The sequence below is a fragment of the Arachis hypogaea genome, chromosome 8 (assembly GCF_003086295.3).
Source record: "Arachis hypogaea cultivar Tifrunner chromosome 8, arahy.Tifrunner.gnm2.J5K5, whole genome shotgun sequence".
NCBI lineage: Eukaryota > Viridiplantae > Streptophyta > Magnoliopsida > Fabales > Fabaceae > Arachis > Arachis hypogaea.
Genome location: NC_092043.1, coordinates 34,132,715 through 34,151,216, shown reverse-complemented (window position 1 = coordinate 34,151,216; position 18,502 = coordinate 34,132,715). Strand labels below are relative to the sequence as shown.

Genomic DNA, 18,502 nt, shown 5'->3' with positions numbered 1-18,502 from the left:
GAGTTTCCAAAACACACACACATATATATATATATACAAATCGGACCCGCCGAATCCTACTAAAAAAATTTAATTTTTTTTTGTTCAGCAAAACGGACCCAGCGACTCCATAGAAAAAAAAAATTTTCCCCACAAAACGGACCCAACGACTCCATGAAAAAAAAATTTCACCTCTCCCACCAAACGGACCCAACGACTCCATGAAAAAAAAAAATTTCACCTCTCCCACCAAACGGACCCAACGAGTCCATGAAAAAAAAAATAAAAAAAACCCCCAAACGTACCCTGCGATTCCACTTTCATACACAAAATAACTAAACTTAACATTGCACCCTTAAGGAATCGGACCCTACGATTCCCATCTACAATTTCAACTTTTACTCCCGCGCAAGCCAATCGCTCGGTCCGACTCCCCCCTGCCATGGATCAGAAAAAGCTACCCCACACCATTGTCTAACACCACCATATGCCATATCTCTGCACAACTCATCCACCCGTCCAATATTGAAAAAACTGAGCCAATATATGTATGTCTGAAATTCTGAATGCTCCCTGCTTTTTTTGTCAGAAAAATCTTTCCTTTTGGTTTTGTCAGGGGGTTATTGTCAGTATCTGAATGCACAGTTATTTTCACGGTTTTTGGTCTGAACAAGTTTTCACATCCAAAGGCTTTTTGGTAAGAAACGTTAGCAAAAAAGTCACCAAAAATATTATTAGCAAAAGTAATTCCTCAGTCAAATTTTCATGAAATGGCCCACATATTGAAGCCCACCATAGCAGTGTGTACTCATCTTGATCCAAAAGAAAAGAAAATAAAGATCCAGTAATAAATAATAATAACCTTACCCATTGGCCAGCGGCAAACCCTTAAATGGAGCTCAGTATTGCGGCGGATTAGTCCTTGGCCTGCCGGGTTGGGGGATACCGTGGAAAATAAAAAAAAAATAATAATAACCTTGTCCAAAAGGCAGTAGGAATTGGTCCAAGATGTTTGTACCAATTAAGGAATCAAAACTAAAACACACTTCATTGTTAAGAGTTGAAGTAAAACTTCTCCAATAGGGAGATTTTCTTCTCTCAATATGAGAGTCCTCTAAAAACTTTAGATTCTTTTTTAAAAAAGAACATTTTCATCCTGTTCAAACTCCACAAATAGTATTCTCACACAATCTTCATACTATCTGATCCATCAAAGTCACTGTGAAACCTGAAATATATAGCAACATACACATGAATAGCATAGAAGGTAAGGTCATCAAGCTCAACAAGTCAGAAGAACTAGAGTATAAAAAAAATTGTTTGAATGTGGTGGAAAAGATAATAAGTGATAAAGAGATGAGTTTCAAAACATGCAGGAATGTTTTATTGGGAATGTAGAGAAATTCACAAGGTGTTGCAGTTACCGACATTGGTCGAAAAAAGATGTTATTCAGCTTCAAAGACAGGAAGAGATGGTTGCAGATTATTCAGAATGGTCCTTGGAATGTCAGAAGAAATCTGGTTAATCTCAGATTATAGATGGAGGGTGAATTAGTGTTTGAAGTTGATCATGACTTTATGGAATTTTAAATTCAAGTTCATGGCATTCCACATGATCACATGAATAGAGAGACAGAAGTTCTTATCGGAAGAATGTTAGGAGTATTGGCTAAGGCTGAAGACCCAAAAGTGGATGGCGTTCTCAAGAGATCATTTCTAAGGATCAGGGTTGGCATCAATATTACTAAGGCTTTGCCTACAGATTTCTGGTTAGATAAAGAGGAAATGCTACCATTGTAGGTTTTCTTTAAGTATGAGAGGCTGCCGGCAATTATTGTTTCAATTGTGAAATATTAGGACATAAGAAGAAAACATGCAAGAATCCAACAGTCATGGCATGCTGGGATCCATCTAAGAAGAAGTACTCACCAGGATTAGGAGTCGGCCGAGTTCGACCAGTTTCAACCATGGGAGGAGGAAGTTCGAAACAACAGGGATGGAGAGAAGATAGGGAGGAGTAGGTGCGTGATCAACAAAACCTTGGAAAAGAGGGTGGTGAGGAGCAAAGCACTGAAGATAGCAAGATTAAGGCTGAACAAATTCTGCAACAGAAAATCAGGGAAAAAAGTGTTTGGGAAAACCAAACAAGGAGAGAGGAGGGGATGGCTGAAGTAGGAGAGTAGGTAGGAGAAGTACAAAAAATCATTGATTTTCAGAAAAATGAGGATATGCAACTTGACCTAGGAGCAGCCTACAAATTTAAGAGTCTCGTTAGGGGGATAAGAGAGAGGAACAATGAATGGACTTACACCAAACAGGTCCAAAAGAGAGAAAAGGGGAAAGAGGTTCTGGAGGTGAGTAGATACGGGACAAAAAGGATGTTCGACCTAATATTTGGCAAATCAACTACAAGTTTGGAATGTTGAAGAAGGTGGGCTGAATTTATATACAACAGAAGAAAGGGAGGTGAGTAGCTACAAAAAAGAAAATTGGAAGTTGGGCCAAGGAAAAAAATAGAAAAAGAAACCATAGGCCAAGAACTAAAAAGACTTATGACAGCAAAAAAAAAAAGAAAAAGTACGTGAATGTAGATAGAGAAAGGATACATGAAGATAAAAAAATGTTGAAAACTAAAACGGGAGAAGAAGAACTCAAGAAGCTATCCAATGAAGCATAGGACAAAGAAGATGAAGTTGTGGGGCAGCATGTAAACCAGTGTTTTGAAATAGCGGCCATGGCGGCGCTATGGCGAAATGGCGTGGCGGGATTTGGCCTAGCCACCATACATAGGCCACCGCGACGTGCTTATCACGGCGGGGCAAAAGGCGCCGCAATTGCGGTGGCATCATGGCGGGCTGCCATGAAAATGGCGAAATGGCGGGTTTTTTTTCGGATTTTTCAAAAAAAATTCAAGGGTAATTGGGTAAATGTGCAAAATCCTAAATGATACAAGTTAACTAGTTCAGCCGCTCCGATTCAAAAACCAATCTTCCTCTCTGAACGTCCAAAACGACTCTTTCTCTATTCTCTCAGCCTCCCATCACCGCCGATCTTAGCCAGCGCCTGTCGCCGTCCGTCGCTGCCCGTCGCCGCCGCCTGTTGCCGCTCGTCGCCGACCGATACCGCTGGTGGTCACCGCCGCTCATCACCATAGTTCCCTCTTTTTTATGGTTCGTAGAAGCAACGACTCTTCCTTTTTTTTCATTCAGTTCACTCACTTCACTAGTTCATTGTCTCCTTCTCTTCCCTCATAAACCTCTTTTCCTCCAATTTTTTTTCCTTTCAACTAGGTTCACCATGTCAACTTCTAGACCAACCCGTAATTCTGATGCCCCTGCCCCTGTTTCTGCCTCTACTGGCCATGCTGCTGGAACTGCTGCTCGTCTTGCAGCTGCTGTCCGTGCCACAAGGATTGATCCTAGGTGGAAATATGTTAGTGTTGTAGAAGAGGGAAATACCAATGACACCATTTGTAATTTTTTTAGAAAAATTATGAGAGGAGGAATTACACGGGCAAAGGAGCACTTAATGATTAAGCCTGGGAATGTTGTTGGATATAAAATGGTCCCAAAGGATGTTATTGCTGAATTATGGGAGTTTTACAACCAGAAAAAAAATTGAGAAAGACAAAGTTCTACGCCGGCAAGCACCGAGGAACATAGTGTCAATGCTAGGGAGCTTGACTTAGATAGTTTGGGTTTTGGATTATCAGAGGAAGATGCTCAAAGAATTGATGAAATTCCAAATCCAACCCCAATGGCAGCAGCTAGAGGGGGGCAAGTTCTATGAGAGGTCCAATGGACTTATTTATGAAAAGACCCGAAACTGTCATTGCAAGAAACAAAAAGGAAAATTTGAGGCAACAGAATATCAAAGAAGCATGTAATAAGGAAGCGGTTCGTAGAGTTCATCGATATATAGCCCGATGATTCTACCAAGCTGGGATTCCATTGAATCCAGTGAGGTTGAAGAGTTTTCAAGAAATGTTGTGGGCTATTGGAAGCTTTGGTCCTAATTTACCTGCTCCCACTTATCATGCTCTAAGGGTTCCACTCATTAATGAGGAGTTAGAATACACCAAAGACTTGTTGAAGGGTCATAAGGAACAATGAAAAAAGTATGGCTGCTCTATTATGTCAGATGCTTGGACGGATAAGAGACAACGGAGCATTATCAATTTTCTTGTAAACTCTCCTGCTAGGACAATGTTTTTGAAGTCTATTAATGCCTCTGATTATGTGAAGATGGGTGAAAAAATATTTGAGTTTCTTGATGGTATTGTTGAGAAAATTGGGGAGCAAAATGTTGTTCAAGTTGTAACTGGCAACGGGAGCAACTATGTTCTAGCCGGTAAGTTGCTGATGGAGAAAAGACCGAATTTGTTTTGGACCCCGTGTGCTACCCATTGTTTAGATTTGATGCTTGAAGACATTGGAAAGTTATCATTAATCCAAAAAATCATAAAAAGTGCCATTTCTTTGGTTAGCTTCACTTATAGCCACTCTAACACTTTATCCATGGTGAGACAATTCACAAATGGCAAGGAATTGGTGAGGCATGCAGTCACCCGATTTGTCACTTCATTTCTGTCTTTGGAAAGGCTTTATGAGGAGAAATAAAATCTAAGAAGAATGTTCACTTCGGATGAGTGGGTAAGGAATAAGTTGTCAAGGGAGGCAACAAAGATTGTTATTAGGCCCTCCTTTTGGAATCATGTCAAGTACACCCTTAAGATCATGGGGCCTCTTGTTCGGGTGCTTCGACTTGTTGATGGGGAGAAGAAGCCACCAATGGGTTATATATATGGAGCAATGGAGAAAGCAAATGAATGCATCATGAAAACATTTTCTAATGATATGAGCAAATATTTTGAAGTTTTTAAAATCGTTGACAACAGATGGAATTGCCAACTTCATCGTCTGTTGCATGTAGCTGGTCATTTTCTGAATCCGGAGTTGTTTTATGATAATCCTCGCATTGAGTTGGATTTAGAAGTTACAAAGGGGTGGTTTGAGTGTATCACTAGATTGGTGCCAAGTATAGCTGTGCAAGAGAAGATATTGGAGGAGCAAGCACTATATAAGGCTGGCTATGGACCTTTTGGATCATCCTTTGCAAAATCTCAAAGGAAAAAGCTTTCACCCGGTAAGAATGTTATAAATTTTACAAAGTTTTATAAATTTAGTTCGATTAAAGGCTTAGACAAATTTATTTTAATTTTATAGCACTTTGGTGGCAGACATATGGGCATGAAGCTCCAAACATGCGAGACCTCGCTATCAAGATCTTGAGCTTGACTTGTAGTGCTTCTGGATGTGAGCGCAATTGGAGTATATTTGAGCATATTCATACCTAAAAAAGAAATAGGCTTGATCATTAAAGGATGGAGAGTTTGGTCTTCATAAAGTATAACCAACAACTCATCGAGAGGTACAACCTTAAAGATGAAGTTGACCCTATTGCACTCAATGACATTGATAAGTGTAATGAGTGGTTAGTGGGAGAAATTGGGACTGCCACCTTTCGAGATGATGATAATATGGATGATGATGCTGATTTGGTTCATCCAGATGACAACACTTTGAGTTGAAACCTTGTTTTTGAAGCAATGGAAGGATATGAGCCTACAACATATACTAGAAGACAACAAAATAAAAAAAATAACCTGCAATTGCAAGAGGTGGTGCAAAGGGTGGACCAAGTGGGTCTAAGGTTTCAAAAAAGGAAAAGAAAAAGCAGTAATTATGGAAGAGGAAGAAGAACCAGAATTTGAAGATGAAGAGGATTCTGAAAATGAAGAAGAACAAGAAGAGGACATTCAATTCAATGATACTGAATCAGAGGATGATGAGGGGGTAGAGGGACACGATAATAATCGTGTTAATTTGGATGAATTTGATGAGAGCTAGAATGTAAATGGTTTATAGTTTTTATGTTTTATGTCTTCTATTTTATGACTTGCTTATGACTTTTGAGTTATGATATGAACTTGATGTTATATTTATTTGCTAAATTTGCTACTATATTTGCTATATTAATTAGATGTTTTATGACTAGAAAGTTGCTTATATAGATAGATTTTATAGTTTATTATATTTGTAATTTTTCTGCATGTTTTTTTGTACATATATGTGTATTTTAGGTAATCCGCTATTTCCGCCATTTTTCGCAACGCCATCCGCTATAACTTTATGGCGGATTTTTGGCTCACCGCCATGAGCTGCCATCCGCAATAAAAAACTATGATGTAAACTCGGGTGAGAACGTCTACTATGTAGAATTAGTAAGTAATGAAGATGAAAATGAAGATAATGGAAGGAAAGAACCGGCTAATTGGGAAACACAACTAGGAAAGAAGATGGAGTTGAAGCTAAATCTGAAGAAGAAATGATAAAATAAGCAGGTGTCAATGCTTACAAATGCGGAATGGAAGGAGGAGCAAGAAAACATGGAGCCTAAGAAGATAAAGGATAGCAGCACTGCACTGGACACAGGGGAGTATGAATTATCTATATATGTTTCTGATCAGTTTAAGGGAATACAAATGGTTGGGGAGGCAGGCCTTAACATGCCCTACCCTTAGCCATGAGTATCATTAGTTGAAATTGTTGGGGAATAGCGGCTGCCCCGACAATCTCCGAGTTGTATGATCTTTGTAAAAAAGTAAAGCTGCTCATAGTGTTTCTAATAGAAACTAGGGCTAGACAAGAAAAAATGAATAGGATAAAAAGAAGGTTTCATTTTGATAATATTTTGTGGGCAAAATCTGGGGACATGTCTGGTAGGCTAAGTTTGTTATGAAAATCTAATGCTAATGTTAATGTTTATGAGTGGTGTTATAATTATATTAAAGCTAGTATTAATATTAATAATGGATTGCAATGGTAGGGTATCTTTGTCTATGAAAATTCAGTTTCTCAAAAGAGAAGAAAACTATGGTAGGAGCTTACGGTAAGTACTATGAACAAGAAAAAACCTCAAGCTTATTTGGGAACTTCAATGATATTTTAAGTCAAGATGAAAAGGTAGGCATTCATCCACAACAAAAAGTTTATTAATTTTTAGAAGGTTTGTCAATGATAATAGATTAATAGATATTGATCTTAAAGGTAGTAAATTTACTTAGTTTAGTAATCCAAATAATAACTTTATCACTGGATAGGGTGTTATTAAATTAGAATTGGCTGCAAATTAACTAGAATGCTATTTTGAAAGCTTCTCTGGCCGTAAGTTTGGACCATTGTGCCTTAATTTTGGAAACACAGTCGCTGGTTCGGATAAAAAAGGATTTCTGGTTTGAGGCGTTTTGGGCAGAACATGAGGAGTGCAAAGAGGTGATCAAGCGGAGTTGGCAATTGGATGACGAAAATAGAAATTATTGAAATCAGTTCATAAGAAAGAGAAATATATGCAAGAGGGTGTTGACAAAGTGGAGTAGAAGGAAGTTTAAGAGAGAGAGAGATAGAGAAATTGAAAGAATGAAAATAGAGTTACAACACATTCAAAAATATGATATGTCAAAAAGAGATTAGAGGGGAGAGAATGAACTGAAAAGACAAATCTCAGAGCTATGAAAGTAAGAAGAAAAATATTGGGGACAAAGATCAATGTTGAAATGGTTAAAATGAGGAGATAAAAATCCAGCTTTCTTTCATGCAACAACAATTCAGAGAAGAAATAGGAATAGAATTGAGAAATTGAGAGATGAGACTGGACATGGGATACAAGGAGAGAATAACATGATGAGGTTAGTGGAAAGACACTTCACTAAGTTGTTTACTTCTATAGGGGCCAAGGACTTGGAGGATTGTGTAAGATAAATACCTAGGAGAGTCACTAGAGAGATGAATGAGGAGTTAATGGCAAAGATCAATAACGTGAAAATTAAGGAGGCGGCTTTTAGTATGGGTGGCTTAAAAGCTCCAGGTCCAGATAGATTAAATGGGTTATTTTTTCAGCAACATTGGAATATATTGAGCAAAGAAGTGTGTGAAGTAGTTAAACAATTTTTTGACGACGGTATCATACTGGAAGATTTAAGCGAGACAACTGTTGTTTTGATTCCTAAAATGAGTCAACTGAAAAGCTTGAATCACCTTAGACTCATAAGCTGTTGTCATTTTGTATACAACATTATAACTAAGGTCTTGGTGGAGAGGTTAAGGAAAGTGCTAGATGTTATTATATCTCCGGTTCAAAGTACTTTTGTAAAAGGAAGACTCATACAAGATAATATGGTAATAGTACAAGAAGCTTTTCACAAATTAAACAGAAAAAGAAGTCTTGGAAGCAAATACATAGCCATTAAACTGGACATGAATAAGGCTTATGATAGATTGGAATGGAATTTTTTGGAAAGGGTCATGGAAGAGTTTGGTTTTAGTAATGAGTGGGTGAAACTGATGATGAACTGTGTGAAAAGTGCTAGTTATAGGTTTAAAATAAATGAAAAATTATCAAGTAAGATCAACCCCCAAAGGGGACTAAGACATGGAGATCCTCTATCACCCTATCTCTTTATTTTGGCTACTGAAAACTTTACTATACTCATGAAAAAGGTGACGAGGGATAATCAAATTTCAGGAATTAAGTTAGCTCCAACAGCGCCAGTCATTACTCATCTATTATTTGCTAAAGATTGTATTATTTTTACAAGGGCCCAAGAAGAGGAGATTATCAACTCATTCATATTATTAACAAATATATGGAGGCGTCGGGACAAAGAATTAACACTGAGAAGTTTAGGCTGATTTTTGGAAGTCAGGTACCTATTCAGAGTAGGGTGAACATAGAAGAGATCACCGAAATGGCATCATGGGAGGAACACGGGAGATATCTCAAATTGCTAGCGAGATGGGGAAGTTCAAAGAATAGAGTATTGGAGTGGATAGAGGAGAAGATTATAGATAAAATGTAAGGAGCGAAGGAGAAATTATTAAATCAAGCTAGAAAGGAGATTTTGATAAAAGTAGTAATACAGGCGATTCCAGTCTATGCCATCGATGTCATTAAAATTTCCAATTCTTTCTGCAAAAGAATTAAAGTAGCGATTGCCAGATTCTGGGAAAGAAAGAAGCATTCATTGGAAGAGTTGGGCAAAAATGACAAGGAGTAAGAAAAATGAAGGATTGAGGTTTAAAGATTTTGAATGCCAAAATGTAGCACACTTGGCTAAACAAGCATGGAGGCTACTAAAAGAGGAGGATGCAACATGGGTTCGGATATTAAAGGCCATTTATTTCCCTAATTGCAGCCTATGGGAGGCAGTAGGAGGAAGAAACACATCATGGATATGGAAAATCATGTTGGAAGAAAAAAAATTTCCTTAGAAGAAAGGGTAGAAAGGGTGTAGGAAGTGAAGCGGAGATAGATATTTGGGAAGATAATTGGGTTGCAGAAATAGAAAAACAGAAAAGGTGTGGAGATGGACGAATTAGAAGAGTGAGCGAGTTGATAAGAGATGGGGAGGGTTGGGATGCAAATAAAATTCAGAAGACATTTCCTGTTAACATAGCTGAATTAATATTCAAAACACCCATCAATTTGATCAATAGAAGGGATTATCTTGTTTGGCCGTATAGAAGCGATGGATAGTACTCAGTGAGAACGGGGTACCAATCTGCGAAGAAGGAGAAAGATGCTAAGGAGGAAAGTAAATTTAGCACAGCTTCAACAAGTCAGAATTTGAGGGAGATTTGGGAGACACTTTAGAGGTTACCAGTGTCATAAAAGGTAAGAATGTTTTTATGATGAAAATCAATGCATAGAATTCTGCCAGTAAATGTAAATTTATATCAATGAAAAATAACAAAAACACCCTCATGCAGCATATGTCATCAAGAGGATGAAACTATCGAATATACTTTATTATTGTTCCCATGGATCAAAGTGGTGTGGTTTAGATCTAGCTTACAAATTGCGCCTACAGTCTATAATGTGAGATCCTTTGGGAGATGGATGATGGATATGATTGAAAATATCAAGAGGGAGACCAGGAAGGATCAGAAAAAATTTTTGTGCAACTTGGAATGTGTTTGTTGGTGCATATGAAAAGAGAGGAATCGACACATATTCCAGCAATAAAAAATCAATCCAGAAAAAGTAATAATAATTTCAGAGTATCTAACAGCAGAATTTCACAATGCAACAGAGGGAAGTAATAATGAGATTAGAACATGGGTAGATAGGAGCGGTGAGAGGAAGAGAATTACTTGGAGGCCTTTGCCTAACAATTGGTTGAAGGTGAATATAGATGCAGCTTTTCACAAGGAAACAGGCACGGCAACATCGACAGTGGTAGTCAGATACATTGTCATTGGGTCAATAACAATATTCAGGGCATTGTCAGCATTAGCAGCAGAAGCTCAAGCATACAGAGAAGCACTTATTCTTATAAAAAATCTCTAACTAGCGAAATACATTATTGAAACAGATTACTTACATCTAGTTCAAACAATTAAGGCAAAAGTGCCTATAGCAGAAGCAGATGCAATTATCAGAGACATTTTTCAATTGTTGGATGAGGCTTCAGAGGTAGGAGCTACCTAGAATCCAAGAGATGGCAACAATTTAGCTCACCAACTGGCAGCGATGGTAGCAAAAAATGGACTACAAAGACAATGAACAGTTAATCCACCTATTCAAGTTAGGAAAATAATCAGACTAGAAACAGGGTTCCCAGCACTTCAGCGAAAATATAGTATACAGAACCACATCAACGCAGTTTTAGTTTCAACGAGCCATCAAAGATATCACATAGAAGAGGTGTTACCTGGGAGGGTGGAAGCGAAAACCAAGAATAGGGAAGAAGCTGAAGTAGATGAGCAGGTCCAAGCAACAACAACGCACGAGGTTACAGTTGGGATCTTCAAGAAACCAATTGAGATGGGGAGAAAGGACCGTAGAGGAGGTTGCCGAGAGATTCATTGCATGTCAGAAGGTATAGTGGAAGGAGAGGAGTGGGGTCACATCAATGCTGAAGCAAGAGAAGCTTCAATACCTAGACAATTGCAATCCAATGTCAATAGAATGATAGGCGATTTGGCAAATAGGGGGAGAGAAGGTAAAGGAGGAAAATGGGTCATCTTTAATGACGAGGATCATGCTTCTCATATTGGAGGAGGTGCGGCTTCGACGCGGTGCGGCAACGACTGGCTCTAACAAGCAACATCTTCGGATTCTGGTGGAGGCCATGGTCGATGATGGAGGAACTTGGCTTCAACTCCATGCAACAAACGATCGGTTTCTTCAGGAAAAACTCCGATAACAATAAAGATCTTTGGGGACTGAGAACGGTGAAGAGAGGAATTGGGTATGTTAGGGTGGGTGGGTCTCTACGTGGATTGGGTTGCGGGTCCGTCTGGATTTTGATTGTTTGGGTCGGGTCAAATTCTAGTCTAAAGTCAGGTTCAAAAAAAAAAAAAAAAACAAAACTGAATATTTTTTTGTTAAAGACTTAAATTGAAAATATTGTTTTTAGAAAAAAATTTAAATTAGGTATAAAAAATTTTAAAATTAAATACTTTATTTCTAAAAATTTTATTTTATAATAATATTTATTAAAACTTAATTATTGTATAATAAAGTATATTAAAAAGCTTATTTAAAAACAATAAAAAAACAATATGAGTGTTTATTCATCTAATCAAACTAAAATAGTAAAGTTTATAAATTAAAAGCATATTCCATTTTTTCCCCCTCATTTTATGTATCCAATTATCCAGGAAATAGATCCTTTCTATTTTTTTTTGTCACTGGAGAGAATAAAGTGTAATCTCCCACTTTTAATTTTACAAGTGGGACCAACAATAAATGAGAGAGAAAATGTATTGAATGGTGAGATCTTCCACTGGATACCATCCAGTTTTTTTTCCAGTGGAGAGGATCCACTCCCAATTATCCATCCTAGTATATATAATGCATAAAAAAACAAGGTATTTATCTACCATTAGATAAGGATTGACCGTTACTAGACTTGACTTTTGGCGTGGATCAGGCTTCAGGCATGAGCCATCAGAGAAGAAAAAATGGTAGTCAATGACGACGAATGGTAATTAAAGAGAGAAGGTAAGGGTAAAATAGTCATTAAAGTAACCCTAGTCTCACACTGTCTCGCTCTCACTCTTCTTCTTGCTCCTCCAATTTATACGGCGCCAGTCTCAGCGTTTTCTTTCCTCCCCGTTCCTCACGATCTGAGGACGACACTAACAACCTTCACTCGGCGCCCTCTTCGGGTACCTCTCTCCTTTACATTAATGCATCCATTTCTCTTTCTTTTCATTCTCATTTTCAAGATCTGCTTTTATATACCATGGATCTATCGCATACTCTGCTACTGAATTTTACTATACTTTTTTTTTTGTTTTTGCATTTTGTTATGAATTTAATCTCGTTAGTTTCTAGTTAGTCGGCTGTTAGCGATTTTTAGAACTTACACACTCGCGTATGAACCGTCGTTTTTTTGTATGTTTGACTTGATTTTGTAGTAGCTAGCTTAGCGAGTGAAGCGAGATCCCGAAGTGAAATCGTTTCTGCCATGTTAGTTTTTGTAAATTTTGAATCTCTAGTTTCAGATCGAGACGTTGGAATTCTCTCATTGTGCTGCAGTTTCTCTTATCTGGTGACTTTGAATTTTGTATATAATACTTTCATCATTCATAAGCTTAGCGTATTAATCATGGTAAAGCTCTATGAAACGAGAAATTTGTTATTCACGTGTTATTACTAAATACTAATATTAATTTGTTAGTGATGTGGAATTTATGTATAACTACTTATAATATATATGTGCATATGCTGCGTATGAAGCATTGCACGTTTTCAAGGCTAGATGGATTTGTTCTTGTGTTTGTGTTCGTGTTGTTAGTTTTTTTCCCCTCCGATTTTACTGTTACTTATGGTTAACTGTATATGAATTATAGGTCACCGTGTAAACTGTAATCATGGCGGAACAACCGCAGAAGCAGCTGCAGCATCCATCAGTAGTTCAGAAGTTAGCTGGGCAATCTTATCTTGTGTCCAGGCTTGCATCCAGAAATTATTCCAACACTGGTAGTCACATCAATGGGGGCATGCAGGCTCCAGGCTTGGCTTCTCTTGCACCTGTATATCCATTCACTGTGCACGCTCCAGCTGAAAAGGGAGCATCTGGTTTCTTAGTGGATTTTCTCATGGGAGGAGTATCTGCTGCTGTATCTAAGACGGCTGCTGCTCCAATTGAACGAGTTAAATTGCTCATTCAAAATCAGGATGAAATGCTCAAAACTGGTCGGTTGTCTGAACCATACAAGGGAATCGGTGATTGTTTTGCTCGAACTATGAAGGATGAAGGAATTATTTCCCTTTGGAGAGGAAATACTGCTAACGTTATCAGATACTTTCCTACACAGGTGGTTTTTTTATCTCCACTTAATGACAAAATATAGCCTAGCTAGATTGTTTATTGTGGTTTATTTTGTTCCATTTTTGTAGTTGTAACTTTGTTATACAATGTTATCTTATTTTGAAGATCTTATTTCTTGTTTTCCTCTTTCAGGCATTGAACTTTGCTTTCAAGGATTACTTCAAGAGGCTCTTCAACTTTAAAAAAGACAAAGATGGCTACTGGAAGTGGTTTGCTGGGAATTTGGCATCTGGTGGAGCTGCTGGGGCTTCCTCCCTCTTGTTTGTCTATTCTTTGGACTATGCCCGAACACGTCTGGCAAATGATGCTAAGGCTGCTAAGAAGGGTGGGGAGAGGCAGTTCAATGGATTGGTTGATGTTTACAGGAAGACCATTAAGTCTGACGGTGTTGCTGGTCTCTATCGTGGATTCAACATCTCATGTGTTGGAATTATAGTGTACCGTGGTCTTTACTTCGGAATGTACGATTCTCTGAAACCAGTGGTTCTGGTTGGTGGTATGCAGGTTTGTACAAATTGGTCTTTAATATCTGGTTTGTTGTATTTTATAGATTTACACTACACTTCATCTCAGATTTTCAATTGTTTGTTGTGTGATATAGATAATTTAGCTAGATATGTTTGCTTACATGAGTGCCCTGTGATTTTGCTGCTGTCGTTGATACTTAGCCCTAATAGTTTTTTCAACAACATAGTTTAGAAGTTATTTTATTATGACTACCAAACTTTATTAAAATTCAAATTGGGATTCTTCGTCATTCTACTTAGATTATGATTGTAATTTTTTCATTTACTTACTTCAGTTGTTCTTCTTGTTAACAGGATAGTTTCCTCGCTAGTTTCCTTTTGGGTTGGGGAATCACAATAGGTGCTGGTTTGGCCTCTTATCCCATTGATACTGTGCGTAGAAGAATGATGATGACATCAGGAGAAGCTGTGAAATACAACAGCTCTTTGGATGCATTCAAACAGATTGTTGCTAAAGAGGGTACCAAGTCACTCTTCAAAGGTGCCGGTGCGAATATACTACGTGCTGTGGCAGGTGCTGGAGTGCTTGCTGGTTACGATAAGCTACAGCTGATCATGTTCGGAAAGAAATATGGATCTGGCGGAGGCTAATATACAGATAATGATGAAAACAAACTATATGGAGATATGGAGCAACTATGTTGGTTTTCCTATGCATTGAATAACTTGGAAGAAATGATTGTGGTTGAGGTTCCTCCCAAGATAAGGACCCGGTATTTAGAAATCATAGTTTCGCAGACTTCATTTTAAATTGGTTGTTATATTTCTGGAGCTTATAATTTGTCTAGTTTTTTGTTCGACCATTTGGTTGAAATTATTGAAGACCGCTGTTTTGCTTGATGCTTGGTTGCAATGTGTTGCTCTCTAATGAAAATTACTTTTGTCCAAATTTGTATTACCTGGTCCTAAGTTACTTCGATTTCTCTACAGATTTATTTTATTTATTTATTGTATGGGGTGACTTGGTCCGATGGTTCGTGCATCTGAATTCAGACATGCGCTATGCAAAGTATGTCTGACCAAAATTCCGTGACCAGAGCTGTGATTGTTTTTTAGGACTGGAGACTAGAGATAGGGATTCGGCTGGAACTAAGACACAAAATTTCAATTCTTTCAATACTTTTTAAATTTTGAAGAAGACTGGAACTTTATTAATGTTTCTTTCCTAAAGTGTTCTCATAAAAAAATTTATATTCAAATTTATCTTTTATTATTGGATTTGGATTTTTTAAAGTTTGAATTTTACTTTAGAGAGTAAAGTGATTTTTTACCTTTGAATAGTTTATCTTTTATATTTATTTTTAGTTCTACCTGTAAAATTAATAGTGAGAGATCACATTTTATTCTTTAAAGTGAAATTCAAACTTTAGAGGACTTTTATTATTCCTCATTGCTAACATTTCGTCACACTTCTGGGAACCCTAAATTCACCATCACACCTCTACCATCATTGATGCACCACCACCACCAATAATACTAAGAACAACAATAATCTCATAAACAGATTTCAAAACCAAATTCAATAATTTCAATAATTTCATAAACAAGAGAATTTTATAATCAGAAAAGAGAAGAAAAAATTAGAGACAGATGATATAATAGATGGTGATAGAAGAGAGAAAGAAAGCAAGAGGAGACGACAACGACAAAGAGAGAAGCTGCTGCCACCGCCAAACAAGAATGATTGACGGCGATAACCTGACGAGTTGGAGAGAACAATTGACGACGAGGTGGCGAAAATGACTGGCGGCATGAGGAAAAATGCGACGAAAATGGATGAACGTGAGAGGAAGAACGCGACGAAGCGGGATGAATGCGAGGAAGAGCGAGCAATCTTTGGCGATGGACAGGGAAAGAATGGGTGCAATAAGGGTGAGGGTGAATAGGTGAAAAGGGTTATTTAAGTGATTTTGTTTGTTTTAGCTTTTGTATTTATCTTAAATCAAATAGGATACTAAGATATAATTTAGTTATACACACTTTGCACTAAATATAATATAGAAATTTAATTAAATTTCTGTTTTTCAATATCTATCTCCCAGTTTCTTTCCCTCAGTCTTAGTCTTTGCCCAAATGCAGTCTCAGGGATGTCTCTTGGTCTTAGTTTCTGCTCCAAAGCAACCTTAGAAAGTAAAGACACAAGGGACTGAAATTTTTAAAGTAAATGCTCAATCCAATCCCTAAGCATTTGAACGATGGACAAAACGCCCTTGAAGATGTGAAATTGACCCACCGTATCCCAGCTACACACGAAACTGCTTATAGTGGACCTTGCGACCGGATGGGAGAAGGTAGAGTGATGACATGTCAATTTTTCTGCCACGTGGATATTGTCTTCCTCCAAATTGAGACCAATCGACCTTTCCCAGTTTCAGAAACGGCGTCGTCAAGGCTGGATTGAATTTCCATAAAACCCTCATTCTCCTTTGTCATTTACGCTTTACCCTAATCTAGACAAATCCTTCATCTTCATTCCCTCCAAAAACTATACCTGACATTTACGACCTGTGAGTTAAGGTATGAATCATAAGCTTTTAGGGACGACGAGTTTGCGACGACGGTACTGTATTGCAAGAGTAGTCGAGCACGGCGAGTGACATTTTTGTTCTTCTTCTTTTTTCTTCACGTTTTACTTAGCGTGAGTAAAGAACATCAGATAAAATTAAATATTTTGTAATTATTTCACTGCAAATTAAGATAAAGTAGGGCATGTGCAAAGTTTAAAGTTGTTTTAGTCAAGTATATTTGATTAAAAAAATCACAATTTTTTATCCTTATTGCGTTTAAATTTTGTGGTTTGAAGTTCTAAAATTTATGTTGGTCGATGTTTTGAAGTGTATATAATGTCTTTTTTAATGTGATGCAGATGTCTTTTTTTGTTGTGCCTGTGTTTTTTTATGGTGGCAGATTTATTAGAGATGGAAGTGAAATTTTACGTTACAGAGATGGGAAGGTGACAAAATTTTCTCCCATGGATGTAGATCTTCTGAATAAGAAAGTCTTGGAAGAACTGCTTAAGAGCTTAACGTATTTGGAGTACAAAATAATGTATTGGTTGGATTGTAATTGCTCTAATATGGAACTTGGATTGCACATTTAAAAATGTGACAAGGAGATTAACGACATGTGTGACTGTACCTTAACAATGATCACCCAAAGAAATTTTATGTATTTTTTGAACATTCTGTGTATTTGACGCCTATTGTGTGTTTATCTGTATTGACGCCTATTGTGTGTTTATCCTATTGTGCGTTTATTTGTGTGTTTATCTATTACTAATTTGGTTACAAATACTTTGATAATGTTACCATATTGCTTTTCTATTGCTTTTGTGAATCACCTATCATAATGAAGTTGCTAGTATTCATGTAGTGAATATAGCAGAAAACAACAAACTCATTTTCATTCTCAAGGTTGCAAAACATATATATTACATATAAACTCACATATTTGTCAACAAAAAATATCCATGACACAACTCTATTTTGATATTCTAACTTAGTTCTTATAAACTAAGAACAAATTTTTTAACTATACAGTCCGCTGAATAAGACCCAAAATGACAGTTCTACTACAATTCCAACCAACAATGTCGAAATAGTTTTGCATTTAGTGCTCTTAGATTTCATCCCAGCTCTATCCTTTGCTATCAACAATTCCATGGATTCTAACTTCTCTTCCAATCTCTTGACTTAGTCCACCAATTTATTAGAATTTGTAAAATCTTTAGCATGGAAAGATGTCACATATTCATCTAGCCAAGCAAAGAATTTGCAGTGAAGAGTTTTGGTCTGTAACAACACATGAATTTGCTAAGACAAGAAAGAAAAAAAAAAAGAAAGAATGTGAAACTGGAAAATGTCCCACTTCAATATGTGTTTACCTTAAAATAGACGCACCTGAAGAAGAGTCTGTTTAGATTGTCTATGGTGGTTGACTCAAATAGTATGGTATATATTCTACAATTACCTATAGGTGTCGTAAACTTTTTGTTCCTACTATTCACACCTTTCCAGAAGCTACGGTCGAGCTCAACATCACATTCGAACCTTCGCTTTGTGCATCGACACTAGTCATAGTTTTGCTTCGATGGGTCAATTTCACATCTTCAAGAGATGCTTTGTTCGTCGTTCAAATAGTTAGGAAACAGATTGAATATTTACTCAAATTTTTAAAGATAAAGACTAAAATTTTTATAATATTTTAACAAAAAAAATTATTTAACTTTTTAAATTCTAAATTCATTCCTTAATTTTTATATTTATTTTAAACTAAATATAATATTAAAAAATAATTTAATCTAATAAATTTTATCTTAAATATAACACAAATATTTAATTCAATTTTTATCTCCTAATCTTCTTTGTAAACGTAGGCTTAGTGTCGACGGACACGGGTAATAATTAGAATTTAGAACCCACCATTTTAAACATTCTTAAAATTGGTGGGAAAGCCTTGCTAAATCGTGGATGCTACGTGTGCTTTGGATTGTGAGCTCATCATGCCGTTATTCTCTAAACTAAACTATCATTCTTTTCCGGCGAAGGAAAAATCAACTTTTGATAAATTTTTCAAAAGAAATAAATGATACTGT

The 18,502-nt window shown here is 37.0% G+C and overlaps 2 protein-coding genes and 1 pseudogene across 2 annotated transcripts; all 3 read left to right on the top strand.

Moving 5' to 3' along the window:
- Window positions 1–3,962: 3,962 nt before the first annotated feature.
- On the top strand, window positions 3,963–4,598 carry LOC140174713 (uncharacterized; annotated as a pseudogene).
- Window positions 4,599–4,715: 117 nt separating this feature from the next.
- Window positions 4,716–5,335, top strand: LOC112705284 (uncharacterized). Its single transcript, XM_025756120.1, has 2 exons — window positions 4,716–5,132; window positions 5,219–5,335. Exons 1-2 carry the CDS (start codon window positions 4,716–4,718, stop codon window positions 5,333–5,335), a joined length of 534 nt encoding a protein of 177 aa, XP_025611905.1.
- Window positions 5,336–11,918: 6,583 nt separating this feature from the next.
- LOC112707138 (ADP,ATP carrier protein 3, mitochondrial) lies at window positions 11,919–14,797 on the top strand. The gene is made up of 4 exons (XM_025758732.2): window positions 11,919–12,212; window positions 12,900–13,367; window positions 13,514–13,885; window positions 14,203–14,797. The coding sequence occupies exons 2-4, from the start codon at window positions 12,921–12,923 to the stop codon at window positions 14,497–14,499; spliced, it is 1,116 nt and encodes a 371-aa protein (XP_025614517.1). The 5' UTR covers window positions 11,919–12,212; window positions 12,900–12,920; the 3' UTR covers window positions 14,500–14,797.
- The last annotated feature ends 3,705 nt before the right edge of the window (window positions 14,798–18,502 follow it).

What these genes read in the sequence shown, in the direction of transcription:
- LOC112705284 (XM_025756120.1), top strand. Translation starts at nt 4,716, where the DNA reads ATGGGGCCTCTTGTTCGGGTGCTTCGACTTGTTGATGGGGAGAAGAAG. An exon ending in AGCTTTCACCCGGTAAGAAT is followed by an intron (nt 5,133 to 5,218) that starts GTTATAAATTTT and finishes CTTTGGTGGCAG; the next exon opens with ACATATGGGCATGAAGCTCC.
- LOC112707138 (XM_025758732.2), top strand. Translation starts at nt 12,921, where the DNA reads ATGGCGGAACAACCGCAGAAGCAGCTGCAGCATCCATCAGTAGTTCAG. An exon ending in TCAGATACTTTCCTACACAG is followed by an intron (nt 13,368 to 13,513) that starts GTGGTTTTTTTA and finishes TTCCTCTTTCAG; the next exon opens with GCATTGAACTTTGCTTTCAA. An exon ending in TTCTGGTTGGTGGTATGCAG is followed by an intron (nt 13,886 to 14,202) that starts GTTTGTACAAAT and finishes TCTTGTTAACAG; the next exon opens with GATAGTTTCCTCGCTAGTTT.